This window comes from Neomonachus schauinslandi, chromosome 13 (assembly GCF_002201575.2).
Source record: "Neomonachus schauinslandi chromosome 13, ASM220157v2, whole genome shotgun sequence".
NCBI lineage: Eukaryota > Metazoa > Chordata > Mammalia > Carnivora > Phocidae > Neomonachus > Neomonachus schauinslandi.
In genome coordinates this window covers 82,175,310-82,195,297 of record NC_058415.1, presented here as the reverse complement: position 1 = coordinate 82,195,297, position 19,988 = coordinate 82,175,310, and the positions used below count along the sequence as shown (strand labels likewise).

At 58.6% G+C, this 19,988-nt stretch overlaps 2 protein-coding genes across 2 annotated transcripts in view; one reads left to right on the top strand and one right to left on the bottom strand.

The window, feature by feature from the left end:
* The window catches only part of DENND1A (DENN domain containing 1A), a 502,559-nt gene extending 488,649 nt beyond the window's left edge, over positions 1-13,910 (top strand). Inside the window, exons 22-24 of the mRNA XM_044920818.1 lie at positions 6,842-6,970; positions 9,589-9,847; positions 10,833-13,910. Coding sequence (XP_044776753.1) covers positions 6,842-6,970; positions 9,589-9,847; positions 10,833-12,005 — 1,561 coding nt within the window. The 3' untranslated portion in view covers positions 12,006-13,910. The remainder of the gene's footprint in view (positions 1-6,841; positions 6,971-9,588; positions 9,848-10,832) is intronic.
* A 2,099-nt stretch (positions 13,911-16,009) lies between these two features.
* CRB2 (crumbs cell polarity complex component 2) overlaps positions 16,010-19,988 on the bottom strand; it is a 21,587-nt gene continuing 17,608 nt past the window's right edge. Inside the window, exons 10-13 of the mRNA XM_044920427.1 lie at positions 19,526-19,988; positions 18,569-18,685; positions 17,865-17,982; positions 16,010-16,234 (exon numbers count right to left, since the gene is read on the bottom strand). Of these exons, the coding sequence (XP_044776362.1) occupies positions 16,010-16,234; positions 17,865-17,982; positions 18,569-18,685; positions 19,526-19,988 (923 nt within the window). The remainder of the gene's footprint in view (positions 16,235-17,864; positions 17,983-18,568; positions 18,686-19,525) is intronic.

The following is a 19,988-nucleotide window of genomic DNA, read 5'->3' as shown; positions in this document are numbered from 1 at the left end:
ATGTGAGCAGCCCCTGACCCAACTCAGGCCCCCCATCCCCTCGCCAACAGTGGGTTCGGGGCCCTGGAGACCAAGCCACGCCAGGAGCCAGACGTGGAGTCTGAGCCCAGATTGGAAAAGCAGGAACTGCCAGGGAGTCCCCAGGGATGTGCAGCAGCCCAGGAAAACAGGTCTCCCTCGTCCCCAGCCACTTTTGCCTGATAGTCGAAGGGAAGGACCTCTCCGAGGGGCAGTCAAGACAGTTAGGAGTTAGTGCCCCAGACTTGCTGGTTTCAGCCTCCTCTGAAAGCTTTGCCACCTCACCTGAGCCCCTCCCTCTTCCAGGCATCTCGCCACCATTTCTCATGCCTGTTTCAGGCCCGGCACTTCATATATGTCACCTTGGTTAACCTCCCCCACTCCCCAAAAGTCTTCCCGGTGCAGGTGTGTTAGCCTGTTCAGCCGTGAAGGAACCAAGGCTCTAACAGGTGGAATGACCTGCCTTGGATCCAGAATGTGCACCCACACCCACGTCCACTGCTCTCTCACCAGACACCCTGCCCTCCACCACTGCTCCCATGGTCCCCACCAAAGACTTGGGCTCATGGCAGGCAAAGGCCATCTTCGGGTAGAGGGGAGGGTCAGTTCTTCACAGTCTACACAATTTCTCTTCCAGATAGGAAAAGCGTAGAAGGTGTCCTCATCCCCCCTAAGGTGTCCCCATCTTCCCTCTACCATTGAGCCTGAAGAGTGGGACAGTGGAGTAAAGCCCATGTGCTGTGTTCGGGCCTCTCTACCTATGAGAATGTACACCCAGTAGCCTGGGAAGGACTGGGGCACGGGTGTGGACATGTGAAATTGACACTAGTGATTTTTTGAAAGAAGGAATGAATGAATGAAGGTACGGGTTGATAAGTAGTCAAACAGATGGACTAATGGAATTGGAAAGGCAAAGGGCACAGCCAACCCGAGAGAGAGAGATGGGGCCAAGCCAGTGAGGCCCCCTGCTGCCTCCCCAGCCCCCACATCACCCCCTAACCTCTCATGTCGCCTTGGTCCTCAAGCGGGTTCAAGACCCTCCACCACCTGGTCCCTGCCAACCCTGCCAGCCTCTTTTCTTGAAACTCCCACCCTGACCCCAAGCCCCTTGTGCCCACTCCTCCCAGGGACACCTCCAGGCCATCCCGTAGCCTCCTCCATACGCATGATTGAAAGCCCAGCTCCCACATCACCTCCTGAGTGGAGCCTCATCCAAGAGCCCCCTGAGCCAGGTATACCCCCGCCACTGCCCTCTGGGCCTATCACAGCACATCAGAACTCCCCGGGAGAACCCATCCGGGGATCCAGTCGCGGCACCTCTCCATCACCATAGCACAGGGCCAGGACTCCAGACCTGGCTCAAGCACGTACACCAGTGAAAACAATAGAACAGGCTCTGAAGCAAGTCAGGGTGGTCTCTGGGGGAACCAGCTTGGTGCGAGACCCACAGGGGGAACCTCTGGAACTGTGCTGGAGCTATCTTCTGTGTGACCTGGGCTAATGGCTAGGACCATTCTCAGGGAGGAAGAGAGGACAGATACCAAACCTGCTGAACACTGGATCTTTCCACTCCGTCGTATGTGTGTCTGTACTTTAAAACAATAAGAGAGGATCACTGATGAGTCATGATCACCAGTGAGAGAGAGTTCTTCCTGTCAGGTGAACTGGTCTTGTGGGGACCGGTGGGTGTGAGATCAGGTTTTTCTCACCCCATTGGGGACTTGCTCTGCCGGAGGGAAGGTCTTCGAAGGCAGCAACCACCTTATATTCATCCTTGACCGCCTAGGGAAGAGCCTGCACAGGATCAAAATGCCCAGAATCTATTTGTTGGCAGGTGTATGTGGTGTATGGATAGTAACTAAATATGTACGATGTGCTGGGCATGAGCCAAAGCCCTTTATGAATAATTTCATTCAACTTTGTGATAACACCATCAGGAGGGCTGTAGAATCCCCATTTTACAGCTAAGAAGTTGAGGTACAGGGAGGTATAAAAAAGACTTTCCCGAGGTCATCTGGCTGGGAAGTGGGGGATGGTGGAAAGCTGGACAGAATGGCATCCATTGGACAGGCAGGACCTGGCCTTGTCCTGGGGCCTGTCCCCATTCATCAGCCCAGCCGGTTTCATCAAAGGACGCCAGACTGGCCGAGACATTTACCAAGTAAAGATCCTTTGTGCTGGAGTGAAATGATCCTTTAAAAATGATCACCAGCTCCCCTCGTTACCTCCGGAGACCCAAGTCCTTGCTGATTTTTTTCCCTTCTTTATCTCAAGTACATTTAAATGTCAATTAAATTTGAAATATCTACATTTGTCAGCATTTCATTTTGGGCCAGTGTGACGTGCTGCTGATTTGTCCACGCGATGTGACACATGAAAAAAACTCTCGAGATGCAGATCTTCCTCATTAAAAAATAAGCCCGTGCGATCCCGGCACGGCGGAGAGCCACAGAGCACGTCCCTGCTTCCTGACGCCGTGTCTCTGACATGGTATTTAAAAAGGAACAGCCGCGCCTGTCACCACTGTCACATGCGCGCGCTAACCGGCGACACGTTAAACCAAACATTAGAAAGGGTTCGGGAAGTCATCTGCATGGGAACTCCGAGCCGAGATGAGGTGGGCAGAGGCGGGAGCAGCCGTGGGAGACGATGGGGTCTGAATGGTGATGGACAGCGGGCCTTTCTTTCTCGCCAAGACTCCGGCAGCCAAGTTCACCACGACCTGCCTTTTCACAGACAGCTCTTTGTGTGTAAGAAAATCCAGGCGAGTGGTGGGTGGCAGACTGCAGGGTAGTAACTGAATTGGGTTAATGAGGGAAGAGGTACACTTTTTTTTCCCCCCTCATTTTCTGCCTTAAGCTAATAAAAAATTTAAACCTGGACATTTTCAACGATTCATCCTTTATCTCTGACAAATATCTGACTATATGTTTCATAGGAGGACATGAGCAGTTGAATTTAAATAAGTTTATTTTGAAATCTCACTTTTTATTAAAAGTAGAAGGGGGAACAGCCTCCCCCTTATTTCACTGTTTCAGATCCACAGAACCGAAGAGGCAGGACCACAGGGTGGTTTCGAGTCAGGCAGATCCTGATTCCTGGCTCAACCGCTAGCTTCTGTGGGACGCTGGGCGAGTGAGTACCCTCTCTGAGCTTTGGCTTCTCTGTCTGCAAAGGGAGGATGTGATAAGGAAATACTGAGAAACCGTCCAGGCAGCATTTAGCCTAACACTTGTAAGTACTGCTGGTCTCATCGTCGTCATCCGTGTGGCCCGAAGCCTGAAAAAATGCTGATCTGACCAAACCACCTGGCAAGGTTCTCTCTCACTCTCTAGAGACAGATGGCGCGTTCAGGAGACACCCCGGGGCCTCTTGTTGAAGCCACCACCCAACCCGCCTGGCCTGGCCAGCAGAGCTGGCCAGAGAGGGAAAGTGGTTTGTGAGCTGGAAGGTGAGGTTCCTTCTTCCCCCTCTCGCCCCCAGGCCCGCTCCGCCATCACACCAGTGTGGGAAGGCACTGGATTTGACCGGGCTGTGAACTACAGGAGCCTGGCTTGATGAGGCCAAGGCCCAGTCCAGCACAAAGGCTCTTTGCTCTTACGTGAACCCAGACATTCCTGGCAGGTTTAGTGGCATTCAGCTAATGTGCCGAGCTGTGATCTCTGCTTCCTCATCAAAGCCGGAGGAGGAGAACATACTTGGAGGGGTGTCGGAAGGGCATTCGAGATGGATCCAAGGGACACCAAAGAGCTTCATGCGGTTTGACCCAAGCAGAGGTGCGTGTCCCCCTCATGCACGTCTGCCACCAGCCCGGCTCACAGGACAGTGAGGCCCTGACCTGGAATCCCTGCTTGTCACTTCCTGGCCAGGGCATGTTGTCACATCTGTCTTCCTCACAGTGATTCCCAGCGCTCCGCCAGCACTGGGTCTGCTCACAGCAAGCCCTCGGAAAGTACCTCGCGGCTGGGGGTGCGGATGGACGGATGGACAGATGGATGGATGGACTAATGACAGGCTCATCCTCTGTAAAGTCAGTGCGGAGAAGCCTTCCCGCTGGACTGTTGGGAGGGGTGTAAATCACCTGTGTGAAGCCCGTGGCACGGTGGGCATTGCTTTAAACATTTTTCCGAGACTCCTGCCTACTCGACGCCCAGCACCCTCACCCCCAAATGTGGTCCCATGTTATGGTCTCAGCATCTCAGAGGACAGATGGGGACCTCAGGGGACACTTTTCTACTGCAGCCACAAGCTGATGGAAGGGACAGGTGCTGTGCTGGGGCTCCAGAAACATGGGTGAGAAGGGTGGGGCTCGCCTTGTCTCCCCGGCACACTGGCTCCCACTCCTGCGTTCACAGACCTCCACAGCGCTAACGTTGTGCCCCAGCTGCAGATGAAGAGAAGGGTGAGCCCGGCCCCTGCCCTTGAGGAGCTGACTCGGGAACAGAATTGCAGGAGGTTAAATGACATCGATGAAGTGCTGCAACATGCAGCCCAAGGGGAAGCAGACTCCATCTGGGGGGGGAAGCTCCGGCTGGGAATTCCAGTAAGGCTTTCTAGAGCACCAAGTGAGCCGAGTCTTCAGACCAAAGAGCCAAAGAACAATCAGTGCACCAGGCGAAGACCACAGGGAGGTCTGTAGGGCATGCAGGGGAGGAGGAGGCTGCAGAGGTGGACAGGGCCAGGGAAAGTGGTTTGTGAGCTGGAAGGTGAGGTTCAGCACAGTGTCTTCCCTGCATAGAACTTGGACTTGGCCCTGCCTCCCTGCAGCCTGCACCCCTGCCCACCCAGCATATTCCACAAGCTCCCCAGAGTGGAGCCTGAGGCCAGGATACCGGTCCACTCCTGCAGCCCTCCTCACCTGCCCAGGAGAGCCGTCCAGTGCTAGAAGTGAGTGCATCCCCCTAACTTTTAAACAGTTGAGTAAACTGTTCTGTAAATGTCTGAACATTATTGTTCCTAACAATGGGTTTACTCACCACACAACCAACTCCCTCGACATCGCTATTCGGAGCCATGGACGTGCAGGCGTGAAGCAGGAGAGTGACTGAGTTGGGTCTGTGATTCACAGCAGGATTCCAGTGGCTGTGCGGAGTGGCCCTTCTGCACTGTGTTTTATGTCCCAGGGGATGTGGCAGGAGCCAGGCGGCCTTGTTTCCATGAGTCACATCTTCCTGCCCTCTCTCCTGAGTCCAGAGGAAAACACTCCACCTAAGCCGATGCTCTCTCTGGTCCAGGAAGGGCCAAGTCCCTTACCATCCAGGTAGGCAGCCTGGGCAAGGAGAGGAGCCCAGTGACCCGCCACCTCCCTGTCCCTGTGTGCGACCCTGGCCAAGTGGCTTCCCCTCTCTGAGCCTCGGTCTGCACTTCAGTATGAGGACAAATCTCCTAGCCTGCCTAACGTCCAGGGATGGCACGAGGAGTGAAGGGGTCTAAGCGGGCACGAGCCAGGGAGCTCTGCGGTGCTGGGAGCCAGCCCTGGTTCTACTTGTAAAAGACTAGCACATTCCTGGGGACAACTGGCTTAACACCTGTGATGGTAGAACACAGCACAGCCCGCTCTCCCAGTCCCTCCCCACCCTCCAGTGTGGCTCCCATTCACTCTTCCAGACATGGTGCCCTTTTGTGAAATGAAACCCAGAAGGAATTGCATCGGAAAGCAGAGAAAGGAGCCTGCTCTGTGTGGCGGGGGGGGAGGGTGAGAGAGGAGACTGCCCCCCACTTGGGCACCCCTACACTTCCTGCCCCATCCTCTCGCGAACTTCACCGCTGCCCCCGGGGATCCTTGGAGCCTGCCCAGCGCAGTGTGCAGGCCCGAGCAGCGGCTGTGGGGGGCCAGATGTGCCCGGTCCGGCTCCCCTCTCCCAAGCCCACGCCGCTCACGGGCCCTGGTCGGTGTATAATTCATGGCGGCCGCACGGACTTTCTCGGGGCTGCACAGTGTTTGTGTATAGAGGTAGAGCTCACAGGTGGCTGACAAGGGAGATGTATTTTTTATAACAATGAATATTTAATTTCCACATCACAGATGAAAAAGACTCTCTGAAGAGGCGTGTGAGAGAGACTCCAGAGAGCAGCCGCTAATCAGAAGAGGGCCTTCTAGCCAGAGCCCCTCCATGTGGCTCACTTTCTTCTTTAATTTTCTATTTTTATGTTTTCCTGATTATTGAAGTCGATATGCACATTGTAGAAAGTGTAGAAAACACAAAAATAAAAAGAGGCAGAGTGGGGTAAGTCACCCCTAAGCCCCCTAGCTTTTGTCGACGTGTATGTACATCCCTTTCCAGTCTTTTTTCTCTGCCTCTTCCCATAAGTAGGTGAGAGAGAATGTAGTATAACTACAGTTCTGCATCATGGTGTTGAGACTTTTCTCTTTCATAAACATTATAGTTAATGGGTGGCTCCTTTTCAGCCAAGTGTACTGTAATTCACCAGCCTCCTCTTGCTGGAAATGTAGGATGTGCCGTGTTTTAATATTATAAACACAGCAGCGAGGAACATCTTTGTGCATCATTGTTTGCTACATTTAGGGTTATCTAAGTGGAAGTGGAGGGTATGAGGTCGTAGGCGACTGGATCTCATGTTTAAGGCTCTCGACACCTACGGCAAACCTTTGGTTGCTTTCCTGTCTGCGACCAGCTTCCTTGCCTCGGGGCCCGTCACGCCTCCCAGGCCCTCCGGCCTCCTCCAGGGAGCCTCTACCTCAGGTTGGCAGAGGGAGGCCAGGGCCAGGCGCTGAGCCCAGAGGCCCCCCTCCCACCCCGCCACGTGGAGTTCCGAGGGTGCCTCCTAACTGCCTCTTTTCTCTTGTCTTCCTCCGCCCCAGCCTGGTAAAGCCCTTGCGACACTATGCAGTCTTCCTGTCCGAGGACTCCTCTGACGATGAATGCCAGCGGCAAGAGGGCCCCAGCTCTGGCTTCACCGAAAGCTTTTTCTTCTCCGCCCCCTTTGAATGGTCTCTCCTTCCTCCTTCCATTTCTCTGAGCTCAGCTTGGTGACTCTCCCGGGCCGCGTGGGGGAGGGGGGCCGGTGCCGCTTGCCCTTGCGTGTGGGGAGGGCTGTCTGCAGCTGCTGCCTGCCGGTGACCCCACGCCAGCTCGGGGGTGAGTGCCCCCTTGTGTGCTTCTGCCCAGCCCCGCGGGCTCTGGGGCGAGGGCCGAGGGGCGAGGGGCGAGGGGCGAGGGTACGGGATGGCAGGGCCTACAGGTGTGAGACTGGAGCCCGAGTCCCTGGCCCTTACCCTGGAGAGTGCACTTGACTGTCAACCGAAGTGGTTGTTGATGCCCGAGTCCTCCTCTTATCTCAGCACATCTCCAAAAGCTATGAAGGTGGAGGGTCAGCTTTTAAGCTTAAGACAAAAACAAAAACAAACGTATTGATAGGGAACGTGTATATTATTGCTGACAGATCCAAGTGTTTTACCGATCTGCCTGACCGTAAGATAATTTTTATTATTATTGCTTATAGTCTGAGCCTCACACTTAAATTAAAAAGGTTCGCCCACAATCCAGCCACCCCCCGGTGTTAAGCTTTGGCCGTTTCCCTTCCTCCACCAGTTCTTGCCCCTCTACCCACAAGTTTTTCAGGGCTGGGATTGAGCAAAGGGACAGCTTTTGTCCGTGGTCGTTAACAAAGCAGTAGTGTCCTTAATGGGAGCCTTTGAGGGAAGAGAGCTGCCCTTTGCTGAACACCCACGGGGCCCACAACCACTATCTTACAGAAGAGGGGACTCTTCCCCTCCATCCCCCTCCCAGTTCCCTTCCCTTGGGCCGGTCCTCTCGGTTCCTCAGGGCACCTGATAAACTCCCCAGTTCTGCTCCTACCATTGGCCCCCAGGGGTAGGAGAGTTCTTAGCCCTTTCTGCCACCAGCTCACCTGCAAGTCAGCCCCCTCCTGATCTCCTCACTTAGAAAGCGGTGGGTGGCCTAAGTCGGTGTTGCCCGAATTCCCATGCCACCTTCTGTGTACATTGAATCTTTCTTTAAAATTTTTCTGTTAAAACTTTGTCCTAAGCAGTAATATCTCTGATATCATTGGCCTAATGCATCAATTATTTCAACTATTAGTTAAAATAAAGATAGAACCATTGGAATAAGAAATGTTCATGTATCAACTCAAAATCACCTTGCAGGTAAAAACCTCTGCCTGGGTGACATCCAAGAAGGAATCCCCACCACAGGGTCCAGTGGGCCTCCTCACTGTTTTTTAATTCATTGATGCCTTAATTATTTAAATAGTAAATAGTGCTCACTCCCTTAGCCAGGACCTATGAAAAGTATAGGCTTTTGTATGTATATGATTAAAAAGGAAGTGGCCCATATGTTAACTATACTGGTGTTAAATAAACATAAATTACACAGGAAAAGAAAAAAAAAGGAACTGGGCCATCTTAAGTCAAAATAAAATGGTTTCTTTTTAAAGAATACATTTCCTTCCTTAAGTGTGAGGAGCACACTGACTTTTCTTTATCCCCTTCGTTGTGTTCAAACTTGGTGAAAAGGTCTTTGATTCCTTGGTCAGAAGGCTTAGAGTGAGTGGGGACTTTTGAACAAGTCTCTCATACTTGGTGTCCATGGCTACCTTTTGCTGTGTGACATAGGGTGAGTGACTTAGCCTCTCTGAACTTGAGCAAGATAACTGAAGGCTGATGGGAATCCTTGCGGAGAGTCCCCTCTGCGGGGTGTGCCCTGCCCTGGTTCCTGCACGTGGGCCTTTGGGACCAGCAGGTGGCGCCCTTACCCCACATTACCAGAGCCGTGGGCCGCTTCTGCTGGGACACAAGGGGCAGAGCCAACCCCAGCCTTCACTAGTCAGGGTTGATCCAGGCAGCCTTCTCCACGTACCCAGTGGTGCCCTGGGGCTCAGGCCTCTGAGAAAGGAAAGTAAGAGGAGCCTCTTGTCCCCTGTGCCTGGGTCAAAGGTACAGAATGCTGTTAACGGCCTCTGTACGTGCCGTGCGTCAGGGAGCATGTTGGTTGGTTCACATAATCACCACCGCTGCCTGCAAAGAGAGGTGCATTCTGGAATGGGGGAGAGGCTGAGGTTCAGAGAGGTTAAGAGACTATCCCAAGGTCCCATGGCAAGAGATGGTAAGACCAGAGCTAGAACAGGTCAGCGCAGGCCAAAGCCCACACGGCTCCCCCTGGGGCTCCTGAGCCACCCTGGGAGACTTTCCCCAGCTCAGTTCCCTATGAGCCACAGGATGGTGGGAGTGCAGAGGCCGGGCTCCAGAACGAGCAGGCTGCCTCTTCCCTTTCCAGTCGTGTCCCGTTCCTCATGCCTTGTCTGGATGGCCTGCAAGCCCCCTAGCCAGTTATATGGTGGGTCCTGTGGTTTTCGGGGAACTAAGTGCAAATGAGTCCCATAGTGAGCAGTAGAACCCAAATGCAGCCCCGGGTCTGGCAGAGTGCCATTGCCCAGACTCCAGCACTCACAGGGACCCCAGGACACTCTCCTGTCCCCAAGCCTCCTGGGTGTACTCCTCAAGGCCTGGAAGTTCCTGGGGGTGGGGGCTGCTTGCACCTCCTGTGGAGGCTCTGGGTGGGAGAATCAGTCTGCTCTGCCTCCTCCCAGGCCTCAGCCGTATCGGACGCTCAAGGAATCAGACAGCGCAGAAGGCGACGAGGCAGGGAGTCCAGAGCGGCGAGCGCGGGAGCCCACGGGCCCTGCCCCGGCTCCGCCTGACCGGGCTGCCAGCATCGACCTTCTGGAAGACGTCTTCAGCAACCTGGACATGGAGGTCCCACTGCAGCCACTGGGCCAGGCCAAGAGCTTGGAGGACCTTCGGACACCCAAAGACCTGAGGGAGCAACCGGGAACCTTCGACTATCAGGTATGATGCCAGCAGGGATGGGTACCTGCCAGGGCTGGTGCTTTCCACACGTGAGGCAGGTGCCCCCATGGGACGGGGAAGGAGACCGAGGGAGAAACAGCAACCTTTCCAGGGTCCTTGGCCGAGGCTCAGTGTCGTTCTGCCTGCAAACCCTGCCAGGCAGGCCCACAGCCCGTGATCCTGTAGAAACATTACAGCTGATGGAAATTGGCCTCTCATGTCCGTGTGTGCGTCAGGCAGAGTTGTGCTGCCACTCCAGTTCACCCTCCCAGGACCCCAGCCCCACCAAGTCTGCTCGGAGAGCCTCGGGATCAAAATTCCTGGGTTCTGATTATTTGCATGGGACCACTGATCGTCCATCATGACTTGCGATCTGTCACATTCCCTCTCTGTGCCTGTTTCTCCACTTGCAAGTGGAGGCTGCTGACAGAGTGGCTGGGTCTGTGGATTCACGTGCATCCTCCCTGCCCCTGACACCCAGGTCACGTCACTTGTGAGTGGCAGAGCAGGACAGGAGCCCAGTCCTGTTTCCCTGCCAACCAGGGAAGACACCTTTGCCAGGCCCCGTGCCTCACTCGTCCTCGAGCTCCCAGATTAAAAGTGCCCACATGCTTTGAAAAGTGAAAAAGGCCCGGCCAGTAGATGGTCAATAAATGGAGTCATTTTCCTAAAACTTCTTGGCAACACTGACGTAAAAGGACAAGGGCTTTTTCTGGAATCCCTCTGTGCAATGAGAAAAAAGCCCAGCGTGGAGTCTGAAAAGTGAGGAAAACAGTGAGGAAAGCCTGGGCTTGGCGTCTGGACAGACCCGGGCTCTTCTGCTGGTGACCTGGGCCCAGCCCCCCAGCTGCCCTGAGTCCCAGGGGACTGATCAGCCACACGCCTGGGATCCAGCAACGGGAGGGGCCCCAGGGATGGAGACCTGCTGCCTTCCAGTCTGTCCGGGGCAGTCTCTGGTCACTGCCTCCCTCGTTCTCTCCCCCAGAGGCTGGACCTGAGCAGGAGTGACAGGAGCCGCGGAATGCCGGTGGCCTTGAAGCTCACCCACCCATACAACAAGCTCTGGAGCCTGGGCCAGGACGACATGGCCATCCCCAGCAAGCCCCCGGCCACCTCCCCCGAGAAGCCCTCAGCCCTGCTTGGGAACTCCCTGGCTGTGCCCCGCATGCTGCCGACCCAGGACAGCATCCTGAACCCCAGTGACAAGGAGGAGGCGCCCACCCCCACTCCAGGCAGCATCACCATTCCCCGGCCCCAGGGCAGGAAGACCCCAGAGCTGGGCATCGTGCCTCCGCCCCCCACCGCCCGCCCGGCCAAACTCCAGGCCGCCAGCGCCGTGCTCGGGGACTTCTCAGAGCGGCTACAGGCCCTGAGCCCGGCCCCGTTCCCCGGGCTCCTCCCCAGTGCTACCCCCCAAGGACCCACCGAACCGCTCCAGCCACTCAGCCTGGCCCCCGGGGCTGCAAGCTCGAGCAGTGATGCCCTGCTGGCCCTCCTGGACCCACTTAACACAGCCTGGTCAGGCAATGCTCTTCCACCGGGCCCTTCAGCCCCAAGCGTAGCCACCTCCTTCACTCCCCAGTTCAGCTTCCCCCCAGCAGGGACCCCTACCCCCTTCCCGCAGCCATCACTCAATCCCTTCGTCTCATCTATGCCCGCGGCACTGCCTGCCATGGCCCTGGTCTCCACACCGGCCGGGCCTTTCGGGGCCCCTCCTGCTTCCCTGGGGCCAGCCTTTGCCCCCGGCCTCCTGCTGTCCAGTTCCAGCCTCTGTGGCCCACATAGATCTCAGCCCAACCTGTCTGCCCTCTCCATGCCTAACCTCTTCGGCCAGATGCCCATGGGTGCCCACACCAGTCCCTTGCAGCCCCTGGGCCCCCCAGCGGTCACCCCTTCAAGGATCCGAACATTGCCCCTGGCCCGCTCAAGCGCCAGGGCTGCCGAGGCCAAGCAGGGGCTGCCCCTGAGGCCCGGAGACCCCCCTCTCCTTCCTCCCAGACCCCCGCAGGGCCTGGAGCCAGCACTGCAGCCCTCTGCTCCTCGAGAGACCAGAGACCCCTTTGAGGATTTGTTACGGAAAACCAAGCAAGATGTGAGCCCGGCCCCGGCCCCAGGCTCAGTAGAGCAGCTCAGGAAGCGGTGGGAGACCTTCGAGTGAGCCAGGCGCCAAGCGAGGGCGAGCCGGGCCCAGCCATGCGCCGCCAGCCACTGCGCCCCAGGCCAGCAGGCCCTGCTTCCCCTGCTCTGTTTCTGCCCGGGTTCTGCTGGTGGGAAGGGATGGGACCCCCGTCTGCCGCCCCTCCTCCCCAACATACCACCCATCTCTGAGGTCTGGCTGCTAGAGAATGGTGCCAGTTCTGGCCTGGGAATGGTCCCAGCCCCTGGGCACCCACCCCACCCTGCCACCACCCCTTCCCTGCACCCCTGAGTAGGTTTTGCACTAAAGAGGTCAGCTGGGCGAATGACTGCCCCAGACCCAGCCCCAGCCCCACCCGCCTTCCCCCGGAAGCCTCCCACCAGGAGCCCCGAGGCTCCACAAGGCCTCTCCTCCCCAGCCCTGTTCTCTCGGCCCAACTGCAGCATGGCCCTGCGCACCCCACTGGGACCAGCACAGACGGCCGTGGTAGCCTCGGCGTGAGGGTGTCTGCACCAGACACATGTGGTTTGGAGTTTGGAGTAAGGAGAATCTACCTACCTGGCGGGGCATTTCCAAACCCTCTCTAGCAATACACACACTCGTTCTTTGTCAGTCTTCACCCCAACCCTCAACGTTCAGTTGTTTCTGGCTTGGTAGGGATTTGGGGCCGAGGGATTCTTGGGAACCCTCTGATAGCCAAACACAGCCCCAGCCGGCCCTGCATGGCTGGGAGCACCAGCAACTCTGATTTGTAAGAGAAAACATAGCAGCAGGTAAATCGAGTGCATTAGGAGGAGTCAGGCCGCCGTCCTGTGTTCTCCCTCTGGTTGCTGGGTTTCTCCAGGTCTCCAGTGTTACTCAGATGGGGCTCAGCCTCTTGTCGCCTGGGACTGCGGGGGCAGAGCTGAGAAGCAGGCACCCAGATTCCAACTGGGAAGACCAGCTTCATGCCACAGGCTGATGCAGGAGGCCCAGCTGCCCAGGCTCCCTGGGTCAGGAGTGGGCAGGGGCACTGAGCCCTTCTCCAGGCCCTGGCGGAGTGGACAAACTTGGCTTCTTGCAGCTTGGAGGCAGGAGAAGGGCCGGAGCCACCCCCTCCCCCGCCCACGTAGCATAGAAATTCCTGAGGCCAACGTCACCAAAGCTCAATTGAAATGTTTTGTTACTGTTTCTTTTATCTATCTTTTCCTTTTTACTTTATTGATTTGATGAATCTTAAAATTGACTAGTTTCAATAAACCGAGTTAAAATATGGCCCAACCATTTAAGAAAACAACCATCTGAGACATGCAGGAAATTGTGAGCGTTTTGACCTGATTTCTCATTTCCTATTTGTGAGTGGTCAGACACACAGCCTCAGAGGTGTCTGACTGGGCAAGGGGGCTCCAGAGGCCCCTCTAGCCCCAGGGAGCTTTGTCCCCGTCTGAGGGACCCTGTGTGGGTCGGTGAGGCCTGGAGGGCGGGCCCTGAGGTTCTCAGACGTGGGGTGTGACAAGCTGCTGGCCCAGCACAGTGCCCCTTCCCGAGTCGGTCACGGCCCCCTGGGCAAGTGGCTCTCAATCTCGGAGTGCTGTCTGGCTGCTGAGGTGGAGGGGGGGCCATGGGATATCTGGGCACGTGGGCACCCCCAGGCCTTTTGGGTGTTTCCATACAGGTTCCAGATCCACCACCCATCCTGGGCAGACCCCTGAGCCCTGTCCGCAAAGGGAAGCCTCCCCTCCCCACCCCACCCCTGTAGGCAGGGTGTAAGAGGTACGGTGGGGCCCCAGGGAAGCAGAGGCCACCCCGTGGTCTGTCTCCCTGGCTGTGCTGGGGGCTGGTGGTGAGCCTTCCACGTTCCCAGGAGCATTGTTGTCTCTTCACTTGCTGGACTGAATTTGCACCCAAGGATGAATGTTGTGTGTGCGTTCAATAAAATCTTCTTGGGGAGAAGGTTGGTATCCCTGTGTCCTGAGGAAGCCCTGGGGGAAGGGGAGGGCTCAGAGCAGTAAGGGAAGGATTTGACCCCTAACCCACACCCCACCTTCTTCCATTTGAGCCTCTGAGCCCAGGCCCTTCCCTGTCCCAAGTCGGGGGGGGGGGGGGGGGAGCTGGTCACAAGCATGCATAGGCTTGGCCAGTCCATGGAGTGAGGCTGCCGGTCACAGATGGTGTTGAGAGTGCCCAAACTCCAGGGAGCAGTTCAAGAGAACGGCAGAAAATTCAGCCCCATAGATCTCTCATTAGCAAGGGCAGAGCCTTAGAACCAGCAGCTCTGTTGGGTGTTTGTGTTAGGAGATCTGGACCAAGCACCCAGAGGTGGTGTTAAACACACCCAGTCCCCCATCATCTGGTCATGCCCCCCTCCCCTGGCTGCCCTTGAAAAGGACAGGTGCCAGAGCCCTTAGAAGCGAGAGAGGACAACACAGGGCTCCCCAATAAAGTGGCACTGCTTTTATTTATTGGGGTTTCATGTGTCTTAGAGGAGTCTGCAAGAACACAGGTTCGCCAAATCCCTGATTTAATAAAATCACCAAGGCACCAGCTGTGGCTAAGTTGCTGGTACCAGATGTTTCCTCCCCCACTTTCCCAGGAGTCACGATGGAGAAAGTTGGGGGAAAGGTACCACCTTCTATAGGATAAGGACGAAGCAAGCCCCTTACCCTAGTGTTCAGGGCACTTCCTGTCCCAGCCTCGGCTGAACGCCTCAGTCTCGGCCACCCACATGCTCCCTTACCCCCCCCCCATCACCACATGGTTCTACTTCAGATTTTGAGGCCTCTGCCTCTGGAAGCTGGTGAGACCCTGAGGGGATCTGGGTAAGGTCAACTAAAAGTGGAAAGGGGTCTCCTGGCCTTGGCACGGGAGGCACTGGCCTGAGAAACAGGAAGGACGGAAGGGCATGTCTTGAGATCAGGGAGGAAGGGATTTCATGAGACTAGGAGGAGGCCAGGCACTGGGGCGGGGGGGGGATGCCCCTCTGGGATCAGTGTGATGGCATTGCCAGGGAAGGGACTGGAAGCAAAGCACATTCCTCCTCTGCATCCATGTCTGTCTGCAGGACCAGCCCCGACAAAGAGGCAGTGCCAACATTTGCTGAGTTCAGCAAACAACTCTGAGGGCTTCCTGCGAGTCCTGAATCCCACCCCCCACCCCCACCCCGACACATACACAGCCATTTAGAGAGGTGACGGGCGCTGGAGAATGAGGTGGTCAGCACAGGGCTGGGGGGAGGGGGGGCAGGTGGTTTGTTCCTTCATCCTCTGGCCTTCTTGCCCCTCCCCAGGAAAGCCCCTTCCCCCACTTTCTCTCAGCTCCAGGCTGACAACCCTTCCTGAAACCTAAAAGGGTGACCCAGAGAGCCCAGCGGCACAGAGGCCCAGAGCTCTTTCCCCATTGCCGTCACTGATCCTCACAGCTGCCCCGTGAGGTAGGCAGAGGCTGCCACCCCCCCCACCCCCAGCAAGGGGCGACAGCTCCGGGCAGCCGGTCCTCCGCTCCTGCAGATGTGCCCTGGACGCGCTCTGTGTTCCCGCGCGTCCCGTCTCTGGGGCCGCAGGCTCGTGACCCCCCCCCCTCCATTTCCCAGCTGCCTCCAGCATGGGGGCAGCCTCCAGAGCTGCAGAAGATGCCGGAGCTGGGGGGCTGGGAAGGGGATCCCCCCAGCCCAGCCGCCCCTCCGTGGGCTCGCGTGCACCCACGGCAGAGACACGGACATGCCCATGAGCCCCGTCCCCCAGGGACACCGTGTGTGCCCGTGGGTGCTTCTCCCCTGCACGGCGGTGTGCTTGCCGAGACAAGAGCCGGCAGGGCCAGTGGTGCAGGGCACGGCCTCACCAGCCCCCCGCCCCGGCTTCCCTGAGTGCTCCCCTCTCCTGTCCACAATGGGACAGGCGGGGGCCGCCAGCTAAGGCGACGCTTCACCGGCAGACATCCTGGGCCCCGCGGCTGCGGGAGGAGGCCAGCCACGGGGCGCAGCCTCCTGGGGTCCTCGGGTAGAAATCATCTGGGACCTCATGGGTGCTGGAGCCGGCAGGCGGGCAGGCCTAGATGAGTCTCTCCTCTGGTGGCACCTTGAGGACACTGTCCATCTCCAGCCGGGCTCCAGCCACCTCCTGCTGGCTGGGGCTGTAGGTGCCCTCGGACTGGCGGCGCTTCCTGGCTGCCAGGACCCCTGACAGGAGGCCCAGGAGGAGGAGGAGGAGACAGGCGCAGGCCGCAGGCACGGTCACCTCCAGCAGCGGGAAGGGCAGGGACAGCGGCAGGCCCTTCTGCAAGAGATGCGGTAATGAGGGCTGGGGCTGCGGGGTCCGTGCCGGGGGGGGGGGGGGGGGGGGGGAGGGGGGTGGTACCTAAACTTCACAATGGTCTAATGAACGGGGGTGGGGGTCCTCCCTCGCTCCCGGGACGGAGGACAGGAATCTTTGCTTTATTCTGTTTACCAGTAAATTCCAAGTGCCCAGAGCAGGGCCTGCCTGGTAGCACTCGGTAAGGAGTAAAAGAGAAAACAGACGCTTTGCCCAGATTCCCCAGACACGTGACCAGCAAGCCAGGACTGGCAGTCTCCTCCGTCTGCCCCCGGGGCCCATGCCATGCCCACGCCACCATCCTTCAGCCTTAAATTCCAGCCGCAGGCCCTTCCTTCCCTGGCCAAATTGGGCCCTGCCACCCAGCCTCCCTGCAGTAAACTCATCCAGTCTGAGGCGGTGGGGACTTGATCTCTCCCCATCCCAAAGATTTCTGGTCTGGTTTCTTAGGGGCTGTGGAGACCACGCTTAACCCCAGTGGGAGGCCTCTCAGGCAGCAGTAGGTAGGAGAGGCTCCCCAGGCAGGTGGCCTGTACAGGGCAGGAGCGGAGGCGGGGTCGCGTAGCTGAGGGTGAGCTCAGAATCCACCAGGGTCTGCCCGGCTAGGGAGACTGAGACCAGGCTTTGGGGAGCCCAGGAAACCTCTCCATCTCCAGTCACAGAACTAGGATGCCCCCATCAAAGGCCTGGAACTTTGAAGCCCCCAAATCACAGAATTCCTAGCTTCCAGAGCCCGAGGATCTCAGACTCACCGGCCCTCCCTCTGTCCTGTGAAGCCTCTCGGCCCACTGGGACCTGGGTCCCAAGTCCCAGTACCCAGCCCTGAAGGAGGAAAGGTATCCAGGGCTGGAGAGAAAAGTTCATACCAGCTCGGAATGGGCCATCCCCAGCCTCCACCCCTGGATACTTCTGGGAGAGCTGTAAAGCCATTTCCTCCCTTGGCCCTGTGAGGAGGGCTGGGGCGCGGAGCGGGGGGCCAGAGGCTGTAAAGTTCAACTTGAAAGGAAACATTCCCCAGAAGCAGAAGGGATTTGCGGGTTTATGACTGGGGCTGCCAGAAGCCTGTGGAGATCAAGGCTCCTCCCCAGGCTTCCCACCAGCACCCAGGTGGGCTCACTGCCCACTGGGCCTGTGGCGCCGGTTCCGCCCCTTGGTGGGAAGGGGGGTCAGGGGGAGGTTCAAGCTCAAGCTACCTGCTGGCCCCCATCAATTGGGCCCCTGCTCAGCTGAGCCTCCCTGGCTGCTCTGGCTCAGAATCGCAGCCTCTCCAAATCTTCCTACTCTAGAATCCTGGCCCACAAACCACTGGAGATTACAGGCTCTTGTATCCACCAGCCGAAATCCCAGAATTCCAGGATCCTCTGGGTCCTGAGTCCTGGTCCCAGAGAGGACTTGGCAGAGCCCAGCTGTTTCACTGAGAGATGGTGGGGCCTCCCGGGCTCGCCCTGAGTCTCCTTCCCTACTACTCCCCAGCCCACAACAGGGCTGGTCCAGGAAAACAGCACCACAAGGGCTTTAGGGGCCCCCCAGCCCCAAAATTATCTCACGAAAGTCCAAAACAGGGCACTCGCCAAGCCCCCCTGGCATCACTCACCACCACTTCACAGAACTGGCCTGAGAACCTGGCACTGCAGATACATTCATAGAGCCCACCAGCAGCCCGGCAGGTGCCGCCGTTCAAGCAGGGGTTGGCCTCACAGGGGACCGGACACCTGGGCAGCAGAGAAGGCGACGCTCGGAAAGCTGCTCCCTCCTGTGCGGCCTCTTGTTCCCCCATCTGCTTCAGCTTCTCAACACCCCCCCCCCAAACACACAGGTGTCCTTCCACGGTCACGATGCATGGTCCCCGCCCGGCAGGGCTCTGCTGGCTGACTGAGGCCGACTGTGACCTCCACCACCACCCGCTCCTTGCCCCAGCATTCATGACGGACAATGCCCCGCCCAGTCAGAAGCGCCGGGGAGGCTGTGTGAGGGCAGCTGCCTGGGGATGGGGACGCCCTCTCTCCGCAGTGGGCCCAGAACCTGCCCGTTTACAGGCTCCCTGGGCAGTCCCGATGCAGGTGGGCTGAGGATGAGGCTCTCAGAACCACCACCAGGCAGCCACCTCCCCCCCGGTGACGGCGTAACAGAGGATGGCCTTGGGAACCCCGGGAGGAAAGAACTCAAGCGACAGAGGTGGGCCGTCTGGCACTGTGGGCATGGTGAGGGCTGAGAAGGTGAGCAAGGATCCACACCCCACCCTGCCTGTCCTGCCTGGAGGGGACCCAGGACCCCCCCCCGCCTGGGGCCCAGGCCCACCTCTGGCCAGCAAAGCCCCCCCGGCAGCTGCAGTTGGCCCCCTGGGGCCCACCCTCACAGGGGCCACCGTTGAGGCAGGTGAAGTTCAGGCTGCATTCCTCCGGCAGGACAGGCAACCTGGGGAGAAAGCACAAAGGGTGCACCATGGACAGCAGGCTGGGGACCTGGCCTGGCCCCCCGCCCCTGGGGCTACCACTGGCCACCTGAGCTGTGGGATTCAGGGCCCACCTGCCATGGACCCTGATAGCGATCATGGAAGTGGCATCTGAGGTGGAAGGGAGGGGGCAGAGGGCTGTCCTGCGGCTCCAGCCCCACCCCCAACAAGGTGTACAACCTCCAGAGCCTGGATGGGACCGGCTCCCCAGGCTCAGAGGCCTTTGAGAAGCTGATGAATGTCAGGACTCTCCTTGGAACACAAGCACGTTCCTAAACATAAAACTTGGGCCTGACATTCCTCCTGGGGGTGGGGGAGTCACGCCTCTGCCAGACAACCCTCCAAAAGCTTGACTCCAAAGGGAGCGGGGAGTCAAAACCAGGCTGAAAAGGGGGAGCATCAAAGCCTCCACCCGGCTCACTCTGGCCCCGCCGTCTTCACGGGACTAATGGGGATGAGCATGGGTGGCGGGCGGCCAGGCAGGGAAGCCTCCAGGTTTGCTTCCAAATCTAGCTCTGGGATCCCCCATCCCCTACCCCCCACTCCCAGACAAGAGCGTCATTGATCTCAAATTCAAACTTATCTGGGTTTTATCTGGCAACGCTAGGGGACTGCCCTTCCTATTTCACAGACGAGGGCACGGAGGCTCAGAGAAGGGAAGTGGGGGGTCCACAGAACCAGAGCTGCGGCTGTGGAGCCCGTGGACTTGGGTGCCCCACCCCCCACCCCACCCCCGCCCCTGCCCCGGGAACCCCCCGGGCCCCGGGGGCCCGGGCCCCCCCCCCCCCCCCGGCCGTCCGCACCTGCAGCGCGGGCCCGCGAAGCCAGGCGGGCAGCGACACTCGAAGCGGCCGTCGGGGCGTGAGTGGCAGCGGCCGCGAGCACAGGGTGCCGAGCGACACGGGTCGGCGCGGGCCTCGCAGCGCGGGCCCTCCCAGCCCGGGCCGCAGGCGCAGGCGAAGGCGTCGAAGAGGTCGCGGCAGGCGCCGCCGTGCAGGCAGGGCGACGGGACACACACGCGCGCGCCGTGGCAGCCGAGGCGTGGGGCGGGCGCCCCGGGCCAGGCCGAGAAGTGCTCTCGGGAGCCGGGGGCCGCGCCGGGTCGCGGGCGCGCCAGGGGCAGTGGGAGGCCGCCGACGGCCACGCGACCCAGGCAGCCGGTGAAGTTCTCGGCCAGCAGCACGCGCGCGGCGCCGGGGCCACGCAGGAAGCCCAGGTCGCCGGCCAGGCCGCGCAGCGCCACGGGCGCCGACGCCCCGTCCAGCC